A 23,015-nucleotide genomic window follows, 5' to 3' on the forward strand; every position below is an offset into this window, starting at 1 on the left:
GGTCAGACACCGAACAGGTTGTATCAGGGGGTTCGGTACCCAATACTCCCGGAGAACCCCCCACGGGACTCCCTGAAGGTCATGGGCAAATCCCTTCTCCATATCCACAAAACACATGTAGACTGGTTGGGACAAATTCGATGCACCCTCGAGGATGCTGCCGAGGGTGTAGAGCTGGTCCACTGTTACATGGCCAGGACGAAAACCACATTTCTCCCCCTGAATCCGAGACTCGACTTCCTGACGGACCCTCCTCTCCACTATCTCCTGAGTAGATCTTATCAGGGAGGCTGAGGAGTGTCATCCATCTATAGTTGGAACATAGCCTCCGGTCACACTTCTTGAAAAGGGGGACCACCATCCCAGTCTGCCAATCCAGAGGCACCGTCCCCAATGTCCACGCGATGTTGCAGAGGCGTGTCAACCACGACAATCCCTTTAGGAACTCTGGGCGAAACTCATCCTGCTCTGTCACCAAGGAGCTTTTTAACCACCTCAGTGACCTCAACTCCAGAGATATAAGTGCCCGTCTCAGGGCACCCAGAATCGGCTTCCTTGTGGGAAGGCATGTTGATGGAATTGAGGAGGTCTTCGAAGTATTCTCCCAACCGACTCACAACACCCCGAGTTGAGGTCTGCAACGCCCCGTTCCACTATACACAGTGTTGGCGGTGCACTGCTTCCCCCTCCTGAGACGCCGGACGCTGGACCAGAATTTCCTTGAAGCCGTCCTGAAGTCGTTCTCCATAGCCTCACCGAACTCTTCCCACGCCGGGGTTTTGCAACAGCAACCACCGAAGCTGCATTCCACTTGGCCAGCGGCACTTATCAGCTGCCGCGGGCGTCCCACAGGCCAGAAATGTCCGATAGGACTCCTTCTTCAGCTAGACCGCATCCCTCATTGTTGGTGTCCACCATCGTGTTCGTGGGTTGTCGCCACGACAGGCACCAACCACCTTACAGCCACAGCTTCAGTCGGCTGCTTCGGCAATGGAGGTACGGAACATCGTCCACTCGGACTTAATGTTCCCCACCTCCTCCAGGATGTAAGCAAAGTTCTTTCGGAGGTGGGAGTTGAAATTCCTTCTGATAGGGGAATCTTCCAGCTGTTCCCAGCAGACCCTCAGAATACGCCTGGGTCTGCCACGTCGGACTGGCATCTTCCCCCACCATCGGAGCCAACTCACCACCAGATGGTGATTGGTTGACAGCTCCTCCCCGCTCTTCACCCAAGTGTCCAAGACATGCAGTTGCAAGTCCGATGACCACAAAGTCGACCATCGAACTGCGACCTAGGGTGTCCTGGTGCCAGGTGGACATGTGAACACCCTTTGCCTGAACAGTGTGTTTGTTATGGACAATCTGTGATGAGCACAGAAGCCCAGTAACAGAACACCACTCAAGTTCTGATCGGGGGGGCGTTCTTTCCAATCATGCCCCTCCAGGTTTCACTGTCATGCCCACGTAGGCAGCAGAACAATGGAGTTGCCAGAGGGGGCGATCTCCAGCACTCCCTCTAAGGATTCCAAAAAAGGTGGGTACTCTGCACTGCTTTTTGGTCCATAAGCACAAACAACAGTCAGAACACATCCCCCTGCCTGCATGTGGAGGGAGGCTACCCTCTCATCCACCAGGGTAAACCCCAATGTACAGGCACCAAGCTGGGGGTCAATAAGTATATCCACACCTGCCCGGCGTCTCTACCCGTGGGCAACTCCAGAGTGGAACAGAGTCCATCCCCTCTCAAGAGGAGAAGTGCCAGAGCCCAAGCTGTGCGTAAAGGCGAGTCCGACTATGTCTAGTCAGAACCTCTCGACCTTATGCACCAACTCGGGCTTCTTTACCGCCCAAGAGGTGACATTCCATGTCCCTAGAGCTAGTTTCTGTTGCCGGGGATCGGATCGCCTTTGGGCATCACCAAGCTCATATTGCACCCGACCCCTATGGCCCCTCTCACAGGTGGTGAGCCCATGGGAAGGACGACCGATGTTACCCTTTCAGACTGTGCCCAGCCAAGCCGCATGGGTGCAGGCCCAGACACCAGGTGCTCGCCTTCGAGCTCCACCTCCAGGCTTGGTTCCAGAGGGGGCCCTGGTGACCCGCGTCCGGGCAAGGGAAACCAAGATCCAATTTTTATAGTCATCATTGGAATTTTGGAGTCGTACTTTGTATGGACCCTCACCTGTTTCCCATGGATGACCCGACCAGGGGCATGAAGCCCCAGACAACTTAGCTCCTAGGCTCATCGGCACACACAAACCCCTGCACCACGATAAGGTGACGGCTCGAGGAAGGGGTATTCACAGCATTCGGTCCAAATTCAGCAGGATTTATTTATTGTACGATCGGATTGGCCGCAGCCTCCTCTTTTTCGCTGCCACCAGATCTGGGACCGGAAGCAGAAGTGGTGTGTTTCACTTTAACCATCATAATTAATTGTTATAATTATGTTCTTCTGTTCCTTTCGGCTTGTCCCGTTAGGGGTCACCACAGCGTGTCATCTTAAATGAACGCACGAATTTGGAAAATATATCATTACAATATTATGAAGTTCTATATATGTGTCAACGTATCTTTTAAACCTTCCTGGGCATGCTGCAAATGTTTAGATGATATTCATGTCTCTCAGGACCCAAAATATCCCAAGTATATAGATTTATCGCATCGTTTTCCATAACAACGTGTGTATGTTTACCGTGCTTGTTGTTCATGTGTGTATCAAAAAACTCTTTTCAACTGACGTCACACACCTTCCGATTTATAACGCGGACGCCATCTTGGTTTGGTGAATTCACGTAAACACATGTAACTAACCAGGAATCATTTCAGAAAGGCATATGAATGGCGGTGCACTGCTATGTTATTGATTGCTCAAAAGGGCGTTGTAAAGCGTCTTTCTTTCAACTGCCAGCTGTGATCAAGAACCAGTGCGAGAAAATGGAGCAGTGATCAACCAAACTGCGACAACTGTGGCTGTCTTGTATTCGCAGAGCTGATAGCAGCGAAGCACAATCCCGTGTGAGAATGCAATGCACCTCTCCAAAATCTGTATTTTCTGTTTCATGACGTGGTCTAAAACCGTCTTTAATAACAACGCGAGGCAGCTTTGAAAGCTCAGTACTCCTTCTCTTTAGTCACAGCTCTGCACATACCAATCCCGCGCTTCCGTATACGCTACTGGAACAAACCATTGAGCAGGGTGTGGACACTACCATTCCTAACACTGCCCTGACTGGAACCAATGTTGGATGCAGAGTGCGCAGTCTAGTTCTACGTCATTGGAACTGAGTGACAGAATGTTTCAACAGCTCCTTTTCATTTCTCAGTCGACTCGCTTGCCTTGCAGGGGCGGGCGGCAGCCAAGCAAAAGGAACATATCAGTCTATCAACTTTTTCTATTCTGTTCCTTCACTAAAAAGTACGGTGGCTTGGAAGTGCAAACACAAAAACCGTTGTTGTTTGAAAGAATCGTTCACGAACGTCACAAGATTCTTTGTCAAACGGCGATCACTTGTGGGGGTAAAGAAGAGAGTTGGTGGAAGCAGAAGTGAACAAACGTATTTTTAAAAGAATAAAATCTACTCAACACTTAAGAAATTAAGCTGTTTCGGTTTAAAATGAAAAGTTAATTTATTTAATTTGCTGCTGCGTTAATATACTCCGATCCACACGAGCACACTAGGTGGCGGTAATATATCCTGAGCGTTCGATCTCACCCACTAACAAACAAATATAATATTAATACTATAAATGAACTTTGTGAGTACAAGTGGCTCAGAAAATGGATGATAATAATGATACTACTACGACTCCTACTACTACTAATAATAATAAGAATCATAATAGAAGAAGAAGATGCCGAGGAGAAGGCTGAAGAGAAGAAGAGGGGAAAAAGAAGAAGGCTGAAGAACGCTGAAGAGTAGAAGAAGACGACGAAAGGGTGATTGAAGGCTTCATCGTCACAAGTTTATCGTGAGTTTAACTTGTTTTCTGTACATAATCGCCCCAAATTGAGACCGTAAGAGATAACCGGTAAACGCTGCAAATATTTTTTGACACATGTTGGTTTAGAACTTTCGAAGAATTTCCCTGGGTTATCATTTAAAGCGTTGCAACACAGAACCATGTAACTATCATACATTTTCTCTTGATCTGTGTTTTTTTTTTTCGTGGAACCAGAAGATTTTTTTTTTTTTTACTGGACGACACACGACGATTATAACGATAAATCGTAGTTTTCGCCGTGTCGTATTCTCGTTTAAATTTGTAATGCATTAACGACTGTCGTGTTCCGTTTTTGTCTGTGTACATAATACTTCATCAGACTTATTAAATATTCATCAGTTATCATTACCGCTTTTCCTAGGGTGGCGGACGTGCTACCGCCTGTTTTAGCTGATTTCGTCTATTACGCTACCTTCCATGTTTTGGGAAAGTAATCCGGAATACCCGGAGAAAAACGCAACGCGGGAGATTTGAACCTCGGTCATGAGAACTGTGTGGCAGACGTGCTAATCAATCATCGACCGTCCCGCCCTTAATAAATATGTGCATACATTTTCAAAGGCATGACACCATTATTATGAGACAGATCTTTTAAAGACAATTTTAAAGGTTTTAATATAATTTCCCTGTGAAAAAGTTGGGTGATTCTTACGAATGTCTAGCATGAAAAGTTTTAAAATGCCGTTGAAGAAAATTTAGCTTTTACCTTTTTTTTTTATACAAAGTTAATAGTCTGAACTACTTGTGTACATATTTTCTTGTATGTTTTAAACATTTCCTGTGTATTCTTTTTAAAAAAATTTCAAAGTCTGTGAAAAAAATCTCCTGACCGCAACATTCCATGCATCCATCCATTTTCTGAGGCGCTTATCCTCAAAAGGGTCGCGGGAGTCCTGGAGCCTTTGCCAGCTGTCATTGGGCAGGAGGCGGTGTACACGCTGAACTTGTTGCCAGCCAATCGCAGGGCACATAGAGACAGACAAGTCACATTCGCGATCACACCGAGGGGCAACTTAGAGTCTCCAATAAATGCACGTTTTAAGTTATGTGGGAGGAAACCGGAGTACCTGGAGAAAACCCATGCAGGCACGGGGGAGAACATGCAAACTCCACACAGGGGGTGGCTGGGATTTGAACCACAGACCTCAGAACTGTGAGGCCAACACTCTTCAGCTGCACCAGCGTAACATTGCATACATTCAATACATGGTAAAAATTTGATTTTTTTTTTTTTTGGGGACAATGTTAAAAGTATAGCCTTATTCAGGCCACTTTATACTTCATGATTGTACTACTGTCAACGCCCACATCGCATCAAGTTACATTACTGGAACATTGCATTACATTAAATAAATGGTTCAGAATGTGCAATTTTTTTTCTTGGGCAATGTCAAAGTATAGACTACTTATACTCTGTGGTCGGAATGCAGCACTATGGGGGCACAAGCCAGTGCAATCAGGAGGTCCGTTCCAAACCCGGATAAATGCAGAGGGTTGTGTCAGAAAGGGCATCCAGCCGAAAACTGTGCCAAACAAATCTGAGTGTTCATCTAAAGAATACTATATTGAATCGGTCGTGGCCTGGCTCAACAATGGCTGCCCCCGGCACCGTTAAGATGCAGGGCATCAGTGGAAATTCAGCTACTGTGGGTTGAACACAAGGAAGAGGAGGAAAGCGGATTCGTTGGCAGAAGAAGAGCCTACAACTGAATGAAGGGACATTGAATGTTGGGACTGTGACAAGATATATATAGTTCAGTTGTTTTACTATGGGAGTGGATTAAAAGACTTATGGAGTAGGAGTTATTTTAAAGGAAGAACTGGCTAAGAATGTCTTGGAGGTGAAAAAAGTATCAGATTGGGTGATGAGTGTGAACGCAAATGATCTCACCTAGGCGAAGATAGTTGTATATGTTCACCTGTACCATAAAATACATAACCTTTTCGATGTTTTTACTAAAAAATACAAGTGTTTACGAATTAAAGTCTGAAATTTTTGACCGAGTTTCTGGGGTCTAAAAACGCGTGTGTCTGACCTCTGACGGCACTACCGGTAGACACATCATACTGCAGATAGTTTCTCATTACAAGCACTGGCAGATCCATCGTGCTGTACAATGGACGGCCAGGTGGTCGCATATCTATTTACTAAATATATGGCGTTTGCATAATCTTAAAACAAGACCGAAAATTTGTATATACATTCAGGATATCGAAGCCTTTACTATTTATCAGTTTATGACTTACTAAACCAAACAAGAACTTCACAAATGCTTACTGGTCTTTGTTTCCAACATGAGCCATATCCTGCTCCCTGCGTGCTCGGCACTTCCTTCATGGTCAATCATTTTGTCTGCATTTGAACGAGTATGCTGTCTAATTGCCTCAAATTGATAACCTTTAATGCCTTTTATAAAACTCGTATTCTTCACCGTCTTCGTGGGACCCTTCAGAATAGTATTCATTGCTCAAAATACCGAAAAATTAATTGTCGTTCTTACAATGTATTCCAATGCTCGCCATTGTTGTCATCGGTTCTGATGTCACGTTCCTACTCGACTGTTTCTGCTTCGTTTTCGTCTTTTTCTGGCGAATCCAGCAATGTGCGCTAATTTTTTGCCGATAATCGTAAAATACAATTTATTTCCTTCATAACATATTTCAGATTCAAATTCTGCGGAAAAACACTTATTAACAAATTATATTATTATTAAATTATTTGAGCAAAAAGGTGCATAGAGGACCTTCCATGCACTTTAAGAAGACAAAGAGCAGAGAACTATGTATGGAAGCTGAGAAAGAAATGTGCGGCCTTTCGGAAAGAGGTGAGACAGGCTCTCGGACACGTGGTGCTCCCGGAAGACTGGACTACTACAGCCAAGGTGATCAGAGAGACAGGCAGGCGAGTACTTGGTGTGTCTTCTGGTTGGAAAGGGGAGAATGAGACTTGGTGGTGGAAACCCACAATACAGGAAGTCATACAAGAAAAGAGGTGAACGAAGAAGTGGGCCACGGAGAGGGCTGAGGAGAGGCGAAAGGAATACATTGAGATGTGATGTAGGGTAATGGGAGAGGTGGCAAAGGCTTAACAAGAGGCATATAACGACATGTACACCGGGTTGGACACAAAAGAATGAGAATAGGATCTCTACAGGTTGGCCAGACAGAGGGATAGAGATGGGAAGGATGTTCAGCAGGTAAGGGTGATTAAGGATCAAGATGGAAATGTGTTGACTGGTGGAAGTAGTGTGCTAAATAGATGGAAAGAATACTTTGAGAAGTTGAAGAAGAAAATGAGAGAAGGAAGAGTAGAAGAGGCAAATGTGAAGGACCAGGATTTGCCAATGATTAGTAAGGGGGAAGTTAGAAAAGCACTGAAGAGGATGAAAAACTGAAAGGCAGTTGGTCCTGCTGACATAGACATGGAGGTATGAAAACAATTTGGAGAGATGGCTGTGGAGGTTTTAACAGAATACTAGCGGGCGTGAAGATGCCTGAAGAATGGAGGAAAAGTGTGCTAGTTCCCATTTTTAAGAACAAAGGCGATTTGCAGAGCTGTGGGAACTCTTGAGCTTGTGCATGTGATGTCACCATTTTCACGGCGCCGGTCAAAAAGAGCTGCTCGACAGTCTGGGGGCGTTGAACCGGAGCAGAATATTAACAATGCCCGAACCAGAGCAGAATATTAACAATGGCCGAGACTTGTTGTGTTGTTGGTTGTTACAACAGACATGACAGAAAGAGGTCATTCTATAGAATACCAGCTGAAAAGACTAGAAAATATCGATGGATTTCGGCAATTAAACATGATGGATGGTGGCCAACCAAAATACGCACACGCCTGTTAATGATCACTTCATGTCAGGTAGGAATTATCCTTTTCAATCTCAAATTCCCAATCTCAAATTAAGTATTTATAATTAAGTTGTCTTATTTAAGAACAATGCACTTACACACACACACAAAAAAACCAACAATAGGCAGTCATCTCCAACGTACACAAAGCGTGTTGCGGCCACACGTTAATCTTTGGTAAACCTCTCCCCGACAAACTTATTTTTTTTTTTTCAAATATGCATTGTTCTCAAATTATTCCAATGCATATTAAAAAAAAAAAAAACCCTCTGTCATGGAGAGGTTTAACGTGTGGCCGCGACACGATTCGTGTACGGAGAAACCGAATCAGTCTTATTTTTTTTTTTAAGGCATTGTTCTCAAATGAGCCAACTTGGCATTATAAATACTTCTTGGGAAATGTATGGAGGAGCCGACGTGCTTCCCCTCATTTTTTTTTTTCCCCAATCATAGTTAATCAATGCGAGTTTGTGTATAACCAGGGGTTTTATATTTAAATATTGGTATTTGTTTTGAAAAAATCTGAGGGGCTCCATCACTTTGTGGGATTTATTCTTGACTGAGAACAGATCCAGCATGGAAGTATTTGTACGCATCCAGACTTTTCAACGGTTGCTAACTCTTCCATGTAAAACTCAGGGACTTACTCACCAGATACATGTGTAAATCCAGTTGTCCAAGACAAGCGAAAATGGGTTAACAGTCCAATTTCTTATCGGTGAAAACATCGACTTCGGCATTAAATATGGGTCCACTATGCCAAGTGTCTCATTTTTCCACATACCTTGGTTTATTATCACCTTCTAAATGTTTAACGCTATCTGACAAAACTCTGGGCGTTGTGCTATAATACGTATTTTCGCGTTGTCTCCAACCGACTAAGCATTGAAGAACGGTTTGTTTGACTGGCACTTGCGGCCAGTGACGTGATTTGATGATTTAGGTGCATGAGCTCTATAGAGGAATAAATTTGGTGAGCCACAAAATGGCGTTATGGGAAAGAATAGTGGAGGCTAGACTCGGGGCAGAAGTGTCTGCGAGCAACACTATGGTTTCATCCCGAGAAAGAGTACCCCAGATCCATTATTTGCCTTGAGGGATGCAAGTGGAAAAGTACAGAGAAGGTCAGAGGGAGATTGTGTCTTTGTGGATCTTGAGAAAGCTTATGGCAGAGTACCAAGAGAGGAACTGTGGTACTGCATGCGTGAGTCTGGTATGTCGGAAAAATGTTAGAATGGTACAGGATATGTATGAGGGCAGCAGTTAAGTGGTGAGGTGTGCAGTAGGTGTGACAGAATAATTTAAGGTGGAGGTGGGACTGCATCAGGGATCAGCTCTGAGCCCGCTCGTCTTTATTGTGGTAATGGATAGGGTTAGATGAGGTTAAACTGGAATCCCATTGGACCATGATGTTCACAGATTATATTGTGAAAGCAGGGTGCAGGAGGAGGGACAATTAGAAAGATGGAAGCATGCACTAGAAAAGAGACGAATGAAGATTAGCCGACGTAAAACAAAATAAATGTGCATGAATTAGAGGAGTTGAGGGGGAAGAGTAAGGCTCCAGGTAGAAAAGATATCAAGGGTGGACAACTTCAAATACTTGCGGTCACCATTCCAGAGCAATGGTGAATGTGGTAAGGAAGTGAAGAAATGGGTCCAAGCAGGTTGGAACAGCCAGCGGAAGGTATCTTATGTGACAGAAGAGTCTCTGTTAGGATGAAGGGCAAAGTTAATAAATCACTGGCCTGGCATAATGTACAGATTAGAAACTGTGGCATTGAAGACACAACAGAAAGCAGAAATGGAGGCAGCAGAAATGAAGATGTTGAGTTTCTCGCAAGGAGTGAACAAGTTGGATAGGATTAGAAATAAGCTCTTTAGTGGAACAGCCGCTGTTGGATGTTTTTGAGACAAAGTTTGAGAGAGCAGACTTCGATGGTTTGGACGCGTCCAGAGGTGAGAGAGTGAGTTTATTGGTCGAAAGGTGTTGAGGATGGAGCTGCCAGGCAAAAGAGCGAAAGGAAGACCAAAGAGAAGGTTGATGGATGTTGTCAAGAAAGGCATGAGGGCAGTTGGTGTTCGAGAGGATGATGCAGGCTTAGATGGGAAAAGATTGCACATTGTGGTGACCCCTCATGGTACATGCTGAAAGGAAAAGAAGATACTCTGTGGTCTTGAGGCCGACAACACGTGGTTTGCATCACGTGACATACGCGTTGTCCCACTCAGCACCTCTGCATAGCCTGCTGCACACTCGTCAAAATTATTTTGTTGCGCAGTGAGCGCTGTGGAGCTGATCTCTCGTGATTGGACCATTGAGTCACATGCTGTACTGACATACTAACTATTCCGCCCAGCTCCTGATACCACCTCCCTCACCGCCGACTTGATCCCTTTTTGCAAGGCCTCGGGGGTTGACGAGATTCGCCCAGAGTTCATAGTCAGAATCGGCTTTAATGCCCAAGTGTGTATAAACACACAAGGAACTTTTGTCAGGCAGTCCGTGCTGCCCTGGTACGACAGAGCAAAGAACAAGAGACATTTCTGTTTATAGGAACTATTCCTTATAAGTCATACAAGATGCAAATCTTCATTTAGAACAGGTGAAGAGATAAGTATGATAACGTCATACATTCTGTTAAGCTTGTACAAAGTGCCTTTATCTGTTCGCTGTTCTGGACAATGTTGTGGTGCTGTCCTGGTTGACACGCCTCTGCAATATTGCATGGACAAGGGGACAGTGTTTCTGGATTGGCACGCTGGGGTGGTGGTCCTCCTTCTTAAGAAAGGGGACCGGACGGTGTGATCCAACTACAAGGGGGACCACACTCCAGCCTCCCTAGTAAGGTCTGTTCGGTAGTGCTGGAGAGGTGGGTCCGTGGGGAAGTCGAATATCAGATTCAGGAGAATAAATGTGGTTTTCATCCTGGTCGCAGAAGAGTGAACCAGCTTTACATCTTCGGCAGGATCCTTGAGGGTGCATGGGAGTTTGCCCAACCAGTTTACTTGTTTTGTGGACTCAGAGAAGAAGAAACAGTGTTCCTTGGGGAGTCCCGTCCGGGGTCCTTCGGCGTATGGGGCACCAAACCCCCTGATAAGTCGGACTCGTTTCCAGTGAGAGTTGGACTCCACCAAGGCTGCCCTTTCGTCACTAATTTTGTTCAGAACTGTGATGGACAGAATCTTTCGGCGTAGCCAAGGCGCAGAGGGGGTCCAATTTGGTATCCTCAGCATTGCTTCTCTGCTCTTTGCAGATGATGTGGTTCTGTTGGCTTCATCAAGCCATGATCACTACCGCTCACTGAAGCGGTTCTCAGCCTGCCTAGTGTAATGTGGCAGGGAGTAGAATCAGCACCTTCAAATATGAGACCATGGTCCTCATTCGAAAGAGGGTGCCGTGCCCTCTCTGGGTCGGAGATGTGATCCTGCACCAAGTGGAGGAGTGCAATTATCTTGGCGTCTGGTTCATGAGTGAGGGAAGATCGACAAGCGCATCGGTGCAACGTCTGCAGTGATCAGTGTATCAGTCTGTTGTGGTAAAGCAGGAGCTAAGTTAAAAGATGAAGCTCTCAATTTACCAGTCAATATACGTTCCTACCCTCACCTATGGTCATGAGCTGTGTGTCATGACCGAAAGAACAAGATCCTGGATACAAGCGGCCAAAATGAATTTCCTCTGCAGGGTGTCCATGCGCTCCCTAAGAGATAGGGTGAGAAGCTCGGTCATCCAGCAGAGGCTCAGTGTCGAGCCGCTGCTCCTCGCCATGAAAGGAGCAAGATTAGGTTTCTGGGGCATCTGATTTGGATGCCTCCCAGACGCCTCCCAGGTGAGGTGTTCCATGCACGTCGCAATGGAAAGAGACCCCGGGGATGACTCAGGACATGCTGGAGAGATTACGTCTCTTGGCTGTCTTGGGAGCGCCTTGGGATCCCCCTGGACAGCGATGAGAATTTTCCGCCGATCGGTGGATTTCCGACCTTTGCACACCAAAATGACCATTCTCGAGATAAGCTCAAATCCGTTGAGAAAATTTCAGGGGGGTAGGGTATCGTCCGCCTGCCTCTCAGTGGTGGGCTCCGAGCTGCAAATTCAGCTTAGTGCGAGCACAAGCACGACTATCATATGGCGTTCTAACTTGCTCGGTAGTCTAAATATTTGCGTTTTGCGACATAAACATTAAAATTTGTTTGCGGCAGATTACTCGATTGGACAACAGACTTATACAGTATAACGATCCAATCGTCTTGGTGGTTAATCGAGTTTCACCATTGCCATGTACATGTGTTCTCGGTTCTCAGAAATCGCAGTGTAACTTGTTAGTTAGCCAAGTAATGGCACATGGGACTTAGCGCAAATTGAGCGACAGTGTGTTAAAAGTTTTACGATGGCGAAAGTGTTAGAAAAAAAGGATGAATATCGAGCAAGGGCAATTGACAAGGATGCTGGAATCAAAAACTGTTTCAGACGGGCATGGCTTGAAAAAAGGACCGAAAACGGTATCAACGTCTCACCGAACACATACAAAAAGTGGACATTCCCGGCAAAGTGCTGTGCACTCGGTGTTCTGATAGGAGCAAAAAATATCAACAACCCCTCTCCCCCAATCGACAGACATTTTCAGTGTTTTTCCAAATTGGTCATTCTCATCCCTGCACCGGAAGAGCTGTATGTAGTGGCTGGGGAAAGTGAAGTCTCCGCATCCCTGGTAAAGCTACTGACCCTGCGACCCGACTAAAAGCGGTAGAAGATGGATGGATGGACAGTTCGGGGTCTACCCCCCTTGAGAGGAATCCGGAATACCCAGAGAAAACCCACAAAGCCACTGGGGGGATATTGCAAGCGCCACACAGGAAAGCTAGAGCACATCTGGCTCACAGTTATGAGGACAGGTGTTTAAATCCCAGCCCTGTCTGTGTGGAGTTTGCGTGTTCTCTCCTTGCTTGCATGGTACACCGGTTTCCTCCCACATCCCAAAAACGTGCATGATAGGTTGATTGAAAACTTAAATTGTCTGTAGACGTTTATGTCTGTGCGCGATTGTTTTTTTTGTTTGCGATTGGCTGGTGACCGGTTCAGGGTATATTCCGCCTCTCACCCAAAGATAGCTGAGATAAACTCCAGCATGCCTGCAACCCTTGTGAAGATTGATACATAAAATGGATGGATGAATCGTTTGTTTCAGAGGATATTTAAATCGTTATTTTGGTCTTCACCGCTGATGATAAATATTTTATCCATTTCATTGATTTGAGCCAGTGTTGCTCTGGACTTATTCAAATAAAAGAATTAAGTCAATTGAGACAATTTGTATTGAGACATTAATGACGTATTGCACTGGGACTTCATATCAACAGATACTGAAATTCGCTAAGATTACACAAAAAATTATGATCGGTCCCCTCACAATAAATTCTGCAATCAACTGTCAATTACTATGCCATAATCCTACCTCATACACAAGCATACAAAGTATATGTGTATATGTTATTGTTATGCTAAGCTTTGATTCAAAGTTGAAAAGTTTAATTTCGAAATATCTCATCAGATGTCTGACACAGCAACAGAAGATGAGATACAATATCTTCAAGGCCAACTGAGAATAAAGGAGGAGCAAGTCCAGCAAGCTGCCCATGCTGGCTTGGATCTGCTTAATCAGTTAACAGAAACGGAAACCAGGCATGAGGAACAGAGACTGGAGATGACGTTTGTGTTGGAGGTGTGTCATTTTAACTCTATCCAGTCATTTTCTCCTGTTTATACATTTCGACCCCAGTGAGCTGAAGCCGATCCCAGTTGACTAGGTTGGAGAAGTAGGGTACACCATATTTAATCACACACATTCAATGCATCTAAAAAATTTTCAGGGTGCAATTTTTTATGTCGCATACCTTGGTTGAAATAAAAACATTTATTTGGAAAGATATATGAAGAAAGGTAAACGCCTGCCTTCGCTTCCAGGTTATGGCCCCATTTACTCTTAAATGTGAAAATCAAACTAATTTGTCTCACAGAGGGGCACCACATCACCTTTTATATGTATAGAATTTAGCACTAAGCTGTGACATACGTTTTATCAGTCTCATCGTAAGGTTGGACAGAGACTTACTTAAATTCAAAACCCACAAACACAACCAAGAGTGGAATCTTACAGAATAGTAATTGAAATCTACAAGGGATCTAGAGGAAAACATAAAGAGGACGAAAATCATACTGATATAGGTCAAGGCAGGAAAAAAATCTAGGCACATATGATAGGACATTGTGTGCTGTTAGGCTAAAAATGTGAATGTGACCTTTTAATGGGTTGAATCAGAGTGAGAGATATTTGGGATTTTGTGTGAAACTAGTAATTTACCTCAGATTAAGAAGGCACTAATCTTTACTCTCTACACAGTCATGGCATCGGCCATCATTTTAGCATTTTATGCTGATCGTTTTTGTCACAATTCACTGATCTGGTCAATGATGTCATTGATGGCCTCGACAAGACAATTACTCCACGTTGCCAATGTGAAAGGTATAGTTGAATCCAAAAGCTAGTTTATGTTTAGCCTTGTCCTACATCTTTTGACATAGTGCTGACGACCCAAAAAGTTATGGGGGGGCTGGCTGTGTAGGATAGCAAGGCAAAACTAGTTTTTACCTTATCGTACCTCTACATACGAACGTCTCTAGTAATGACAAATTCAGGTTACAAAAAGCTTTCTTGGAAAAATATTCTCTAGTTATAAAAGAAAATTGAGTATACGAAAGGAAAAAATAGGCACTGGATTCGCAGCCCCCAAGTTCCACAGAACGTAAACATCCTGTATCTTGGTGTGTGTGGCATGATAGAACTGCTCTCCCATTGGCTATCGCCGTAGCATCTTCCTGGCATCCCATTGGCAAGGAGGGACGTCAATCTTGACCCATGATGCTTTTTGTTTCCCTTGGGCTTTCGACTGTCACCGAATCACGCTAGAGCTTTCACACCCTAGTGCACATTGGGAAAGTACAACTTTTTCATGAGTTTTTGGTTTGTGATTCTTGCAAGTATATTAATCTTTATTCACCATGGGCATCAATAAATTTTAGTGCAATTAAGTTGTCTGCGTGCGTACATTCATATGTAAGTTTTCTCTCTGTCTAACGTTTGCATCCTCTAGCCTCTCCCACATTGCCTTTTGCTCGGCACTCACCCTTCGCACAAAAAAATGAACATAGTTTTTATTATTTTAGACATAATGTATTTTTTTTAGGGGGGAGGATGCTGGGGCTTGGAACGGATTAGGGTATTTACATGTAAATGCTTTTACTTAGGGGAAAATTCATGTTACGAAAAAAGTTCTGGAACAAATTAATTTCGTAAGTTGAGGTACCACTGTGCCGCATTCCATACACAAGGTAACTCATTGTGCTTTACATGACCTTCAAAGCATTTGAATACAAAAAAAAAACATTTAAAAGAAGGAAAAAAAACAGAAACAAAAAAAGAAAAAAGTACAATTAAAAACAGTGTACAGTGCAAAGATATCAAAAAGTGGAAATACTCTCAAAATCAGGGGTGTCCAAACTTTTTGCAAAGAGGGCCAGATTTGGTAAGGTGAAAATGTGTGGGGGGCCGACTATTTAGCCTGACAGTCTTTGAACCATTAATATTAAATACAAATTAACTTTTTGGGATTTTTTTTAATTTAATTACAAATGGCATACTTTTACTTTTACATTTTTTTTTTTACATTTAGGTTTTTACCGAAATCACAAACCACAAAAAATTAAGAAAACTATAAAGGATATCTAAGTTCATGTGAAACATTACGTATTATTCACTATTATATGCTCACTGTAGGAAAAGTGCTGAAAACAAAACAATGATCACTGCATATTCAAACTGTGATTTTGACCATCACAAAAAAAATAATTAACTGAGATTTAAGAATTTATTCAACTCAGAGGACTTAAGGTCTTGCCTGCACTAATGTGAAGGGTGATACTGGGATCTTGACTGCAGTATGTAGTCCATGTCTGGCTCAAGAGCAGTGGTTTTGATGCGCAAGACGTCACGCAGGTGAGAGTCACTCAGTCTCGTCCTCATGCGGCTCTTGTTAATGTTCATAACGGAGAATGTCTTCTCGCACATGTATGTGGAGCCAAACAAGCTCAGCATTTTCTTAGCAAATGTCCGAATTGCTTGGAACCTGCCTTCATCCAGCTGGCGGTAGAAGTTGACAAGAGGGAGCTGTTGGTGCCGACTGCGATGCTCGGCGTCACACTGCAGCTCAATGAGCTCCAGTTGCAGGTGGTCTGGAGCGTCATCAGGGTCCACGGAGAAAGGAGAGGAGAAAAGCGTGATCTCCTTTTCAATAGCTGCAAAGTCCCGAAAGCGCTGCTGAAACTCCTCAACCAGAGATGAGATGTCTGCCTATCCATTACCACTGCAAACAGGAAGGGGCTCAGAGCTGATCCCTGATGCAGTCCCACCTCCACCTTAAATTCCTCTGTTACACCTAAGGCACACCTCACTCATTGTTCTGCTGCCATCATACATGTCCTGTACTATTTTAACATACTTCTCTGCCACACCAGACTTACGCATGCAGTACCACAGTTCCTCTCTTGGTACTCTGTCATAGGCTTTCTCTAGGTCCACAAAGACGCAATGTAGCTACTTCTGACCTTCTCTGTACTTTTCCACGAGCATCCTCAAGGCAAATAATGCATCTGTGGTACTCTTTCTAGGCATGAAACCATACTGTTGCTCGCAGATACTTACTTCTGTCCTGAGTCTAGCCTCCACTACTCTTTCCCATAACTTCATTGTGTGGCTCATCAACTTTATTCCTCTATAGTTCCCACAGCTCTGAACATCCCCTTTGTTCTTAAAAATGGGAACTAGAACACTTTTCCTCCATTCTTCAGGCATCTTTTCGCCCGCTAGTATTCTGTTGAATAAGTTGGTCAAAAACTCCACAGCCATCTCTCCAAATTGCTTCCATACCTCTACCGGTATGTCATCAGGACCAACTGCCTTTCCAGTTTTCATCCTTTGTAGTGCCTTTCTGACTTCCCCCTTAGTAATCATTTCCACTTCCTGGTCCTTCACTCTTGCCTCTTCAACTCTTCCTTCTCTCATTTTCTTCATTCATCAACTTCTCAAAGTATTCTTTCCATCTATTTAGTACACTACCGGCACCAGTCAGCACATTTCCATCTCTATCCTTAATCACCCTGACCTGCTGCACATCCTTCCCATCTCTATCCCTCTGTCTGGCCAACCTGTAGAGATCCTTTTCTCCTTCTTTCGTGTCCAACCTGGTGTACATGTCTTCATATGCCTCTTGTTTAGCCTCTGCCACCTCTACCTTTGCCCTACGTCGCATCTCGATGTACTCCTTTCGCCTCTCCTCAGTCCTCTCAGTATCCCACTTCTTCTTCGCTAATCTCTTTCCTTATATGACTCCCTGTATTTTGGGGTTCCACCACCAAATCTCCTTCTCCCCTTTCCTACCAGATGACACACCAAGTACTCTCCTGCCTGTCTCTCTGATCACCTTGGCTGTCGTCGTCCAGTCTTCCGGGAGCTTCGGTTGTCCATCGAGAGCCTGTCTCACCTCTTTCCGGAAGGCCGCACAACATTCTTCCTTTCTCAGCTTCCACCACATGGTTCTCTGCTCTACCTTTGTCTTCTTAATCTTCCTACCCACCACCAGAGTCATCCTACACACTACCATCCTATGCTGTCGAGCTACACTCTCCCCTACCACTACTTTACAGTCAGTAACCTCCTTCAGATTACATTGTCTGTACAAAATATAATCTACCTGCGTGGTTCTACCTCCGCTCTTGTAGGTCACTATGTGTTCCTCCCTCTTCTGGAAATAAGTGTTCACTACAGCCATCTCCATCCTTTTTGCAAAGTCCACCACCATCTGCCCTTCAAAGTTCCTTTCCTGGATGCCGTACTTACCCATCACTTCTTCATCGCCCCTGTTTCCTTTACCAATATGTCCATTACAATCTGCACCAATCACAACTGTCTCGCTGTCTGGGATGCTCAGAACTACTTCATCTAGTTCCTTCCAGAATTTCTCTTTCAACTCCAGGTCACATCCTACCTGTGGTGCATAGCCGCTAACCACATTATACATAACACCCTCAATTTCAAATTTTAGTCTCATCACTCGATCTGATACTCTTTTCACCTCCAAGACATTCTTAGCCAGCTCTTCCTTTAAAATAACCCCTACTCCATTTCTCTTCCCATCTACTCCGTGGTAGAATAATTTAAACCCTGCTCCCAAACTTCTAGCCTTACTACTACCTTTCCACCTGCTCTCTTGGATGCACAGAATATCAACCTTTCTCCTAATCATCATGTCAACCAACTCCTGTGCTTTTCCTGTCATAGTCCCAACATTCAAAGTCCCTACACTCAGTTGTAGGCTCTGTGCATTCCTCTTTTTCTTCTGACGCTGGATCCGGTTTCCTCCTCTTCTTTGTCTTCGACCCACAGTAGCTGAATTTCCACCGACGCCCTGCAGGTTAGCAGTGCCGGGGGCGGGCGTTGTTAACCCGGGCCACGACCGATCCGGTATGGGATTCTTTAGATGAACGCTCATATTTGTTTGGCACAGTTTTTACGCCGGATGCCCTTCCTGACGCAACCCTCTGCATTTATCCGGGCTTGGGACCGGCCTACAGATTGCACTGGTTTGTGCCCCCATAGAGCTGCATTTCTTGATGAATAATACAGTGGAGTTTAATAGCGCTGCCTCCTTCTTCGCTGACTTTGTTACAGACAAGGCTTGATAATCCACTCCGCTCGCCAGCCATGGCAGGTGCGCCGTCCGTAATAATCCCGGTGACTTTATTCCACTGTAGTTTCATGTCATCTACGGTGGAACAAACAGAAACAAATAAATCCGTTCCTCTTGTTTGGCCCTTCAGACTCTGGAGGTCCAGAAGCTCTTCAGTCATGTTCATGTCATTGTCCACTCCTCTTAAAAAGATCAGTAACTGAGTGGTGTCGGACGCATCCGTGCTTTCATCGCACGCTAACGAGAAAAAGTCAAACTCAGTTCCTTTTGCCTCTAACTGTCTCTTTAATATCTAATGAAACGTCTTCAATTCTCCGTACCACAGTATTACGAGCCAGGCAAATATTGGCAAACTCTTGCTTCTTCGCGGGACAAATTTTCTCAACCATTTTCATTACACAGTCTTTAATAAATTCACCCTCTGTGAAAGGTTTGCAGTGCTTTGCAATCAGCGTTGCCACTTCGTAGCTTGCCTTTGTGGCATTTTCATTTGACTCACGGACTCTTGTGAAAAAGCTTTGCTGTGCCGTTAAAACAGCTTCCAGTTGCTTCACTTTTTCACCGCGTTTGTTCCCAGTTAGCTTGTCGTAGCTAGCATGTTTCGTCTGGTAGTGCCTCTTGATGTTGAATTCCTTGAAAACAGCCACAGTCTCTTGGCAAATTAGGCAGACACAGTTGTTTCGTATTTCAGTGAAAAAATACTCAAATTTCCACTTGTCCTGGAAGCGGCGGCCCTCGCAGTCAACTTTCCTTTTTTTGTTTACAGACGCCATGTTAGAAATGGGCTGGGCTGAAACGATCACGCAAGGTCAAGGGTCACGGCGGCCAGAGTGCGGCCACAGGGCTACTGCCATCTTCTGGTGAAATCAAAAATATGAAAAATAGCTTTTTGTACACATGTATTTTATACTGTGGTCAACAGTGCTGGCGGGCCGCATATTATTGATTTCATGATAGAGGCCGCGGGCCGGTAAAAATTTGTCCACGGGCCGCAATTGGCCCGGGGGCCGGACTTTGGACATGTCTGCTCAAAATAATGAGGGGAAAAAAGTGGTGCTCATTCGAGATAGATCTATGTGCCTGCACCACGCCTCTCCACCCCTGGAGTCGCCCAACCTCTTGAACCCCCAAGTACGAATGGTCATCGACTCGACAACAACATTGTCGATAAATGCCCATTGTGTAACATCACCCTCCAGGATACGCATCATCTCTTCAACTGTGCTCAAAAACCGCCCACGCTGATGGTGGAACATCTGTGGGGCGCCCCAACCGATCTGGCTACCTTTCTGGACCTTGATACAGAATAACGACTGTCGAACTTGGCGACAACGACAACAGGAAAAAGGTAGTTTTCAACCTGGATTTAAAAAATTCACACTTGGAGCTGATGTCACCTCTGTTGGCAATTTATTCTATTTAACTCCAGCATAATAGCTAAATGCTGCTTCACCATGTTTGCTTTGGACTCTACGCTCCACTATTTTACCAAAGTCTGTTGATCTTAGTGTCCGACTGGGTTTGTCTTCCATTATTAGCATTTCTTTCATGTATTCAGGACCTAAACCATTTAGTGATTTATAGACCAGGAGCAGAACTTTAAAATATATTCTAAAGCTGACTGGAAGCTAGTGTAAGGACTTTAGAATTGGAATTATGTGCTCTGACCTCTTTGTTCTAGCAGCAACCCGAGCTGCAGCATTCTGAAAGAGCTGGAGGTGTTTAATGCTCCTTTTGGGGAGTCCAGGGAGAAGACCATTAAAATCATCACATCTACTTGAGATAAAAGCATGAATGAGGTTTTCATGGTCTGCTTGACACACACGGTCCTTCACTCTAGATATGTTCTTCTTATGGTCAAAGGCAGTTTTTGTGAGTGATTTGACATACCTGTTGAAAGTCACGTCGGAATCTATCAAAACACCAAGGTTTCAGACCTCAGTCTTTCGTTTTTAAAGATAGTGAGTCCAGGTATTTACAAACAGAAATTCTTTACTTTATTGCCGAAAACAATGGACCTTCCCGACCTGTCAATCACTTGTACAATAATAGCCAATCAGATAGCCGCATTGTTTTAACCCCTGGTTTGACACGCCCCTCTCGCCGTAAACAAGCAATGCTGGTTGTCAATAGCATGTGCTTGGAAAAGTTAATGTTACAGAAGAAAATGGTCCTCAGATGTGCTTGGGGAATGTGTACTTCTGTATCTTGTCTCAGTTTCATTTAATTATCATCAGTGCTTTATACATTGCAGGAGAACAACTTTCACTTTGTTAGTGAATCACTGACGTGCATGAAGTGTGAATGAAGGGTTCATGATACGTAAATGCACGTCATGCAAGGGAAAGTCTATTTGCCCATTTGTATCACATCAGACTTTTAAGAGAGCATTGGGTTCGATTACGAACCAAGTCAAAGTTTTTCATCTGGTGACAACGGGACTGAGTTAATCACCATTTTTTAAATGCACTTGTAGAAAATCGAATCTAACTCACGTATGAAGGCTACAATGATGATATTACTCATGATCTTTCCAAGTAAAAATGACTCACCCTGCTTTACATGTGCAGTACAATTCCACTATTTTATACTGTTGCATTTCAATGTGAAGTTTGTGAGGCGTCAAACTTTTTTGCATCGATCACCAATGTTTCCCTGTAACTCTGACATTGCGTGCTGCTCCGTCCAAAATCTTAATTCCATGTATATATCCTTGCGTGAAATAGTTGAGACCTCTCCGTAGAACTGTCTTGAACAAGTCTGACGCATTTGGCAAAAACATACCGCAATATTATCTGGAATACGCGTTAGCGAATCAACTTCAAACCTGCTCTGTTCAGTCACCATTTTGGAAGCTTGTGGGACATGGCAAATGTAGCTAAGGGGGGTGGAGCACAAGATTGCCAGTCCGAAAGGTCCATTGTCTCAGTTTTGTTGTGGTTTTGTTGAAGAAAATGTTGGCTCAAAAACAAAAATTTGCTCTTTCACAATTGTGATGTGACAGTACAGCAACGAAATCTTCCATCACATCCTGTTTTTTAAAATCATTGGATCATTTATCTTGTCAACTCAAATGCGACTGGATAGACTTGTTACCGTGCTGACGAGAATGTGGCGAGATCAATCTGACTGTATTATAAAAAGAAAATGGGGAGAAATGTGTGCTGGTGGTCACCCATGCTTGGGAGAGGACTTCCATACAAAAAGCTTGATTGGGGTATTATGAAAGCTATTGTACATCAGTGATAAACACACACACGCTGGGATTGGTTCCAGAACTCCGTCACAGGAGTTGTAAGCACAGATATACTTGCCCACACGCATATTGACCATGACTGTACTACGGCACACTTTTGTACTTCTTTCATACTCTTCATATTATGCAATGCAGCCCTACTTTGGGCACAAACCAGTGCAAAATGTAGGCCAGTCCCAAACCTGGAAAAATGCATAGAGTTGCGTTAGGAAGGGCATCTGGCAAAAACTTTGCCAAACAAATATGAGTGTTCATATAAAGAATCCTTTACCGGATCTGTCATGGCCCGTTTAACAACGTCTGCCACGTTAACCTGCAGGACATTGGTGGAAATGCAGCTACTGTGGGTTGAAGACAAAGAAGAATAGGAGAGTGGATTCTTTGGCAGAAGGAAAAGAAGAAAGCACAGAGTCTTCAACTGTGTAAGGACTTTGAATGTTAGAACTATGACAGGAAAAGCTCTGGAGATGTTTGACATGATGATGAGGAGAAAGGTTGATATATTGTTCATCCAAGAGAGCAGGTGGAAAGACAGCAAGATTGTTATGTGGCTTCGACCTGAAAGTGAATTGGAAAGAACTAGAGTTAGTAGAAGTAGTTCTAAGCATCCCAGATAAAGAGCGAGTTGTGATTAGTCCAATGGATATGTTAGTGAAGGAAATAGGGGTGTAATCATAGTTATGTGTAAGTATGGCATCCAGGACAGGAATATCGAAGGACAGATGATGGTAGACTTTGCAAAAAGGATGGAAATGGCAGTAGTGAACACTTTTTTCCAGAAGAGAACATAGGGTGACCTACAAGAGCAGAGGTAGAAGGTTGATTGGATTTTGTTCAGACGATGTAATCTCAAAGAAGTGACTGACTGTAAAGTCGGGGAGGGGAGAGTTAAGCCAGACAACATAGGATGGTAGTGGGGAGTAAGATTAAGAAATCAAAGGTAGAGCAGAGAACCATGTGGCGGAAGCTGAGACCTTTCTCAAGAGTGCTGCGCAGCCTTTCCGAAAGAGGTGAGACAGGCTATCGGTGGACAGGGAGATACTGGAAGACTGAACTACTACAGCCAAGGTGATCTGAGAGACAGTCAGGATATTACTTG

At 44.2% G+C, this 23,015-nt stretch overlaps 1 protein-coding gene across 1 annotated transcript in view; it reads left to right on the forward strand.

Annotated features, from left to right (window-relative positions):
• The first annotated feature begins 3,756 nt into the window (after positions 1 to 3,756).
• Positions 3,757 to 23,015, forward strand: part of spdl1 (spindle apparatus coiled-coil protein 1) — a 140,359-nt gene continuing 121,100 nt past the window's right edge. The window contains exons 1-2 of the mRNA XM_061834071.1: positions 3,757 to 3,972; positions 13,410 to 13,580. Coding sequence (XP_061690055.1) covers positions 13,410 to 13,580 — 171 coding nt within the window. The 5' untranslated portion in view covers positions 3,757 to 3,972. The remainder of the gene's footprint in view (positions 3,973 to 13,409; positions 13,581 to 23,015) is intronic.

This window comes from Syngnathoides biaculeatus, chromosome 11 (assembly GCF_019802595.1).
Source record: "Syngnathoides biaculeatus isolate LvHL_M chromosome 11, ASM1980259v1, whole genome shotgun sequence".
NCBI lineage: Eukaryota > Metazoa > Chordata > Actinopteri > Syngnathiformes > Syngnathidae > Syngnathoides > Syngnathoides biaculeatus.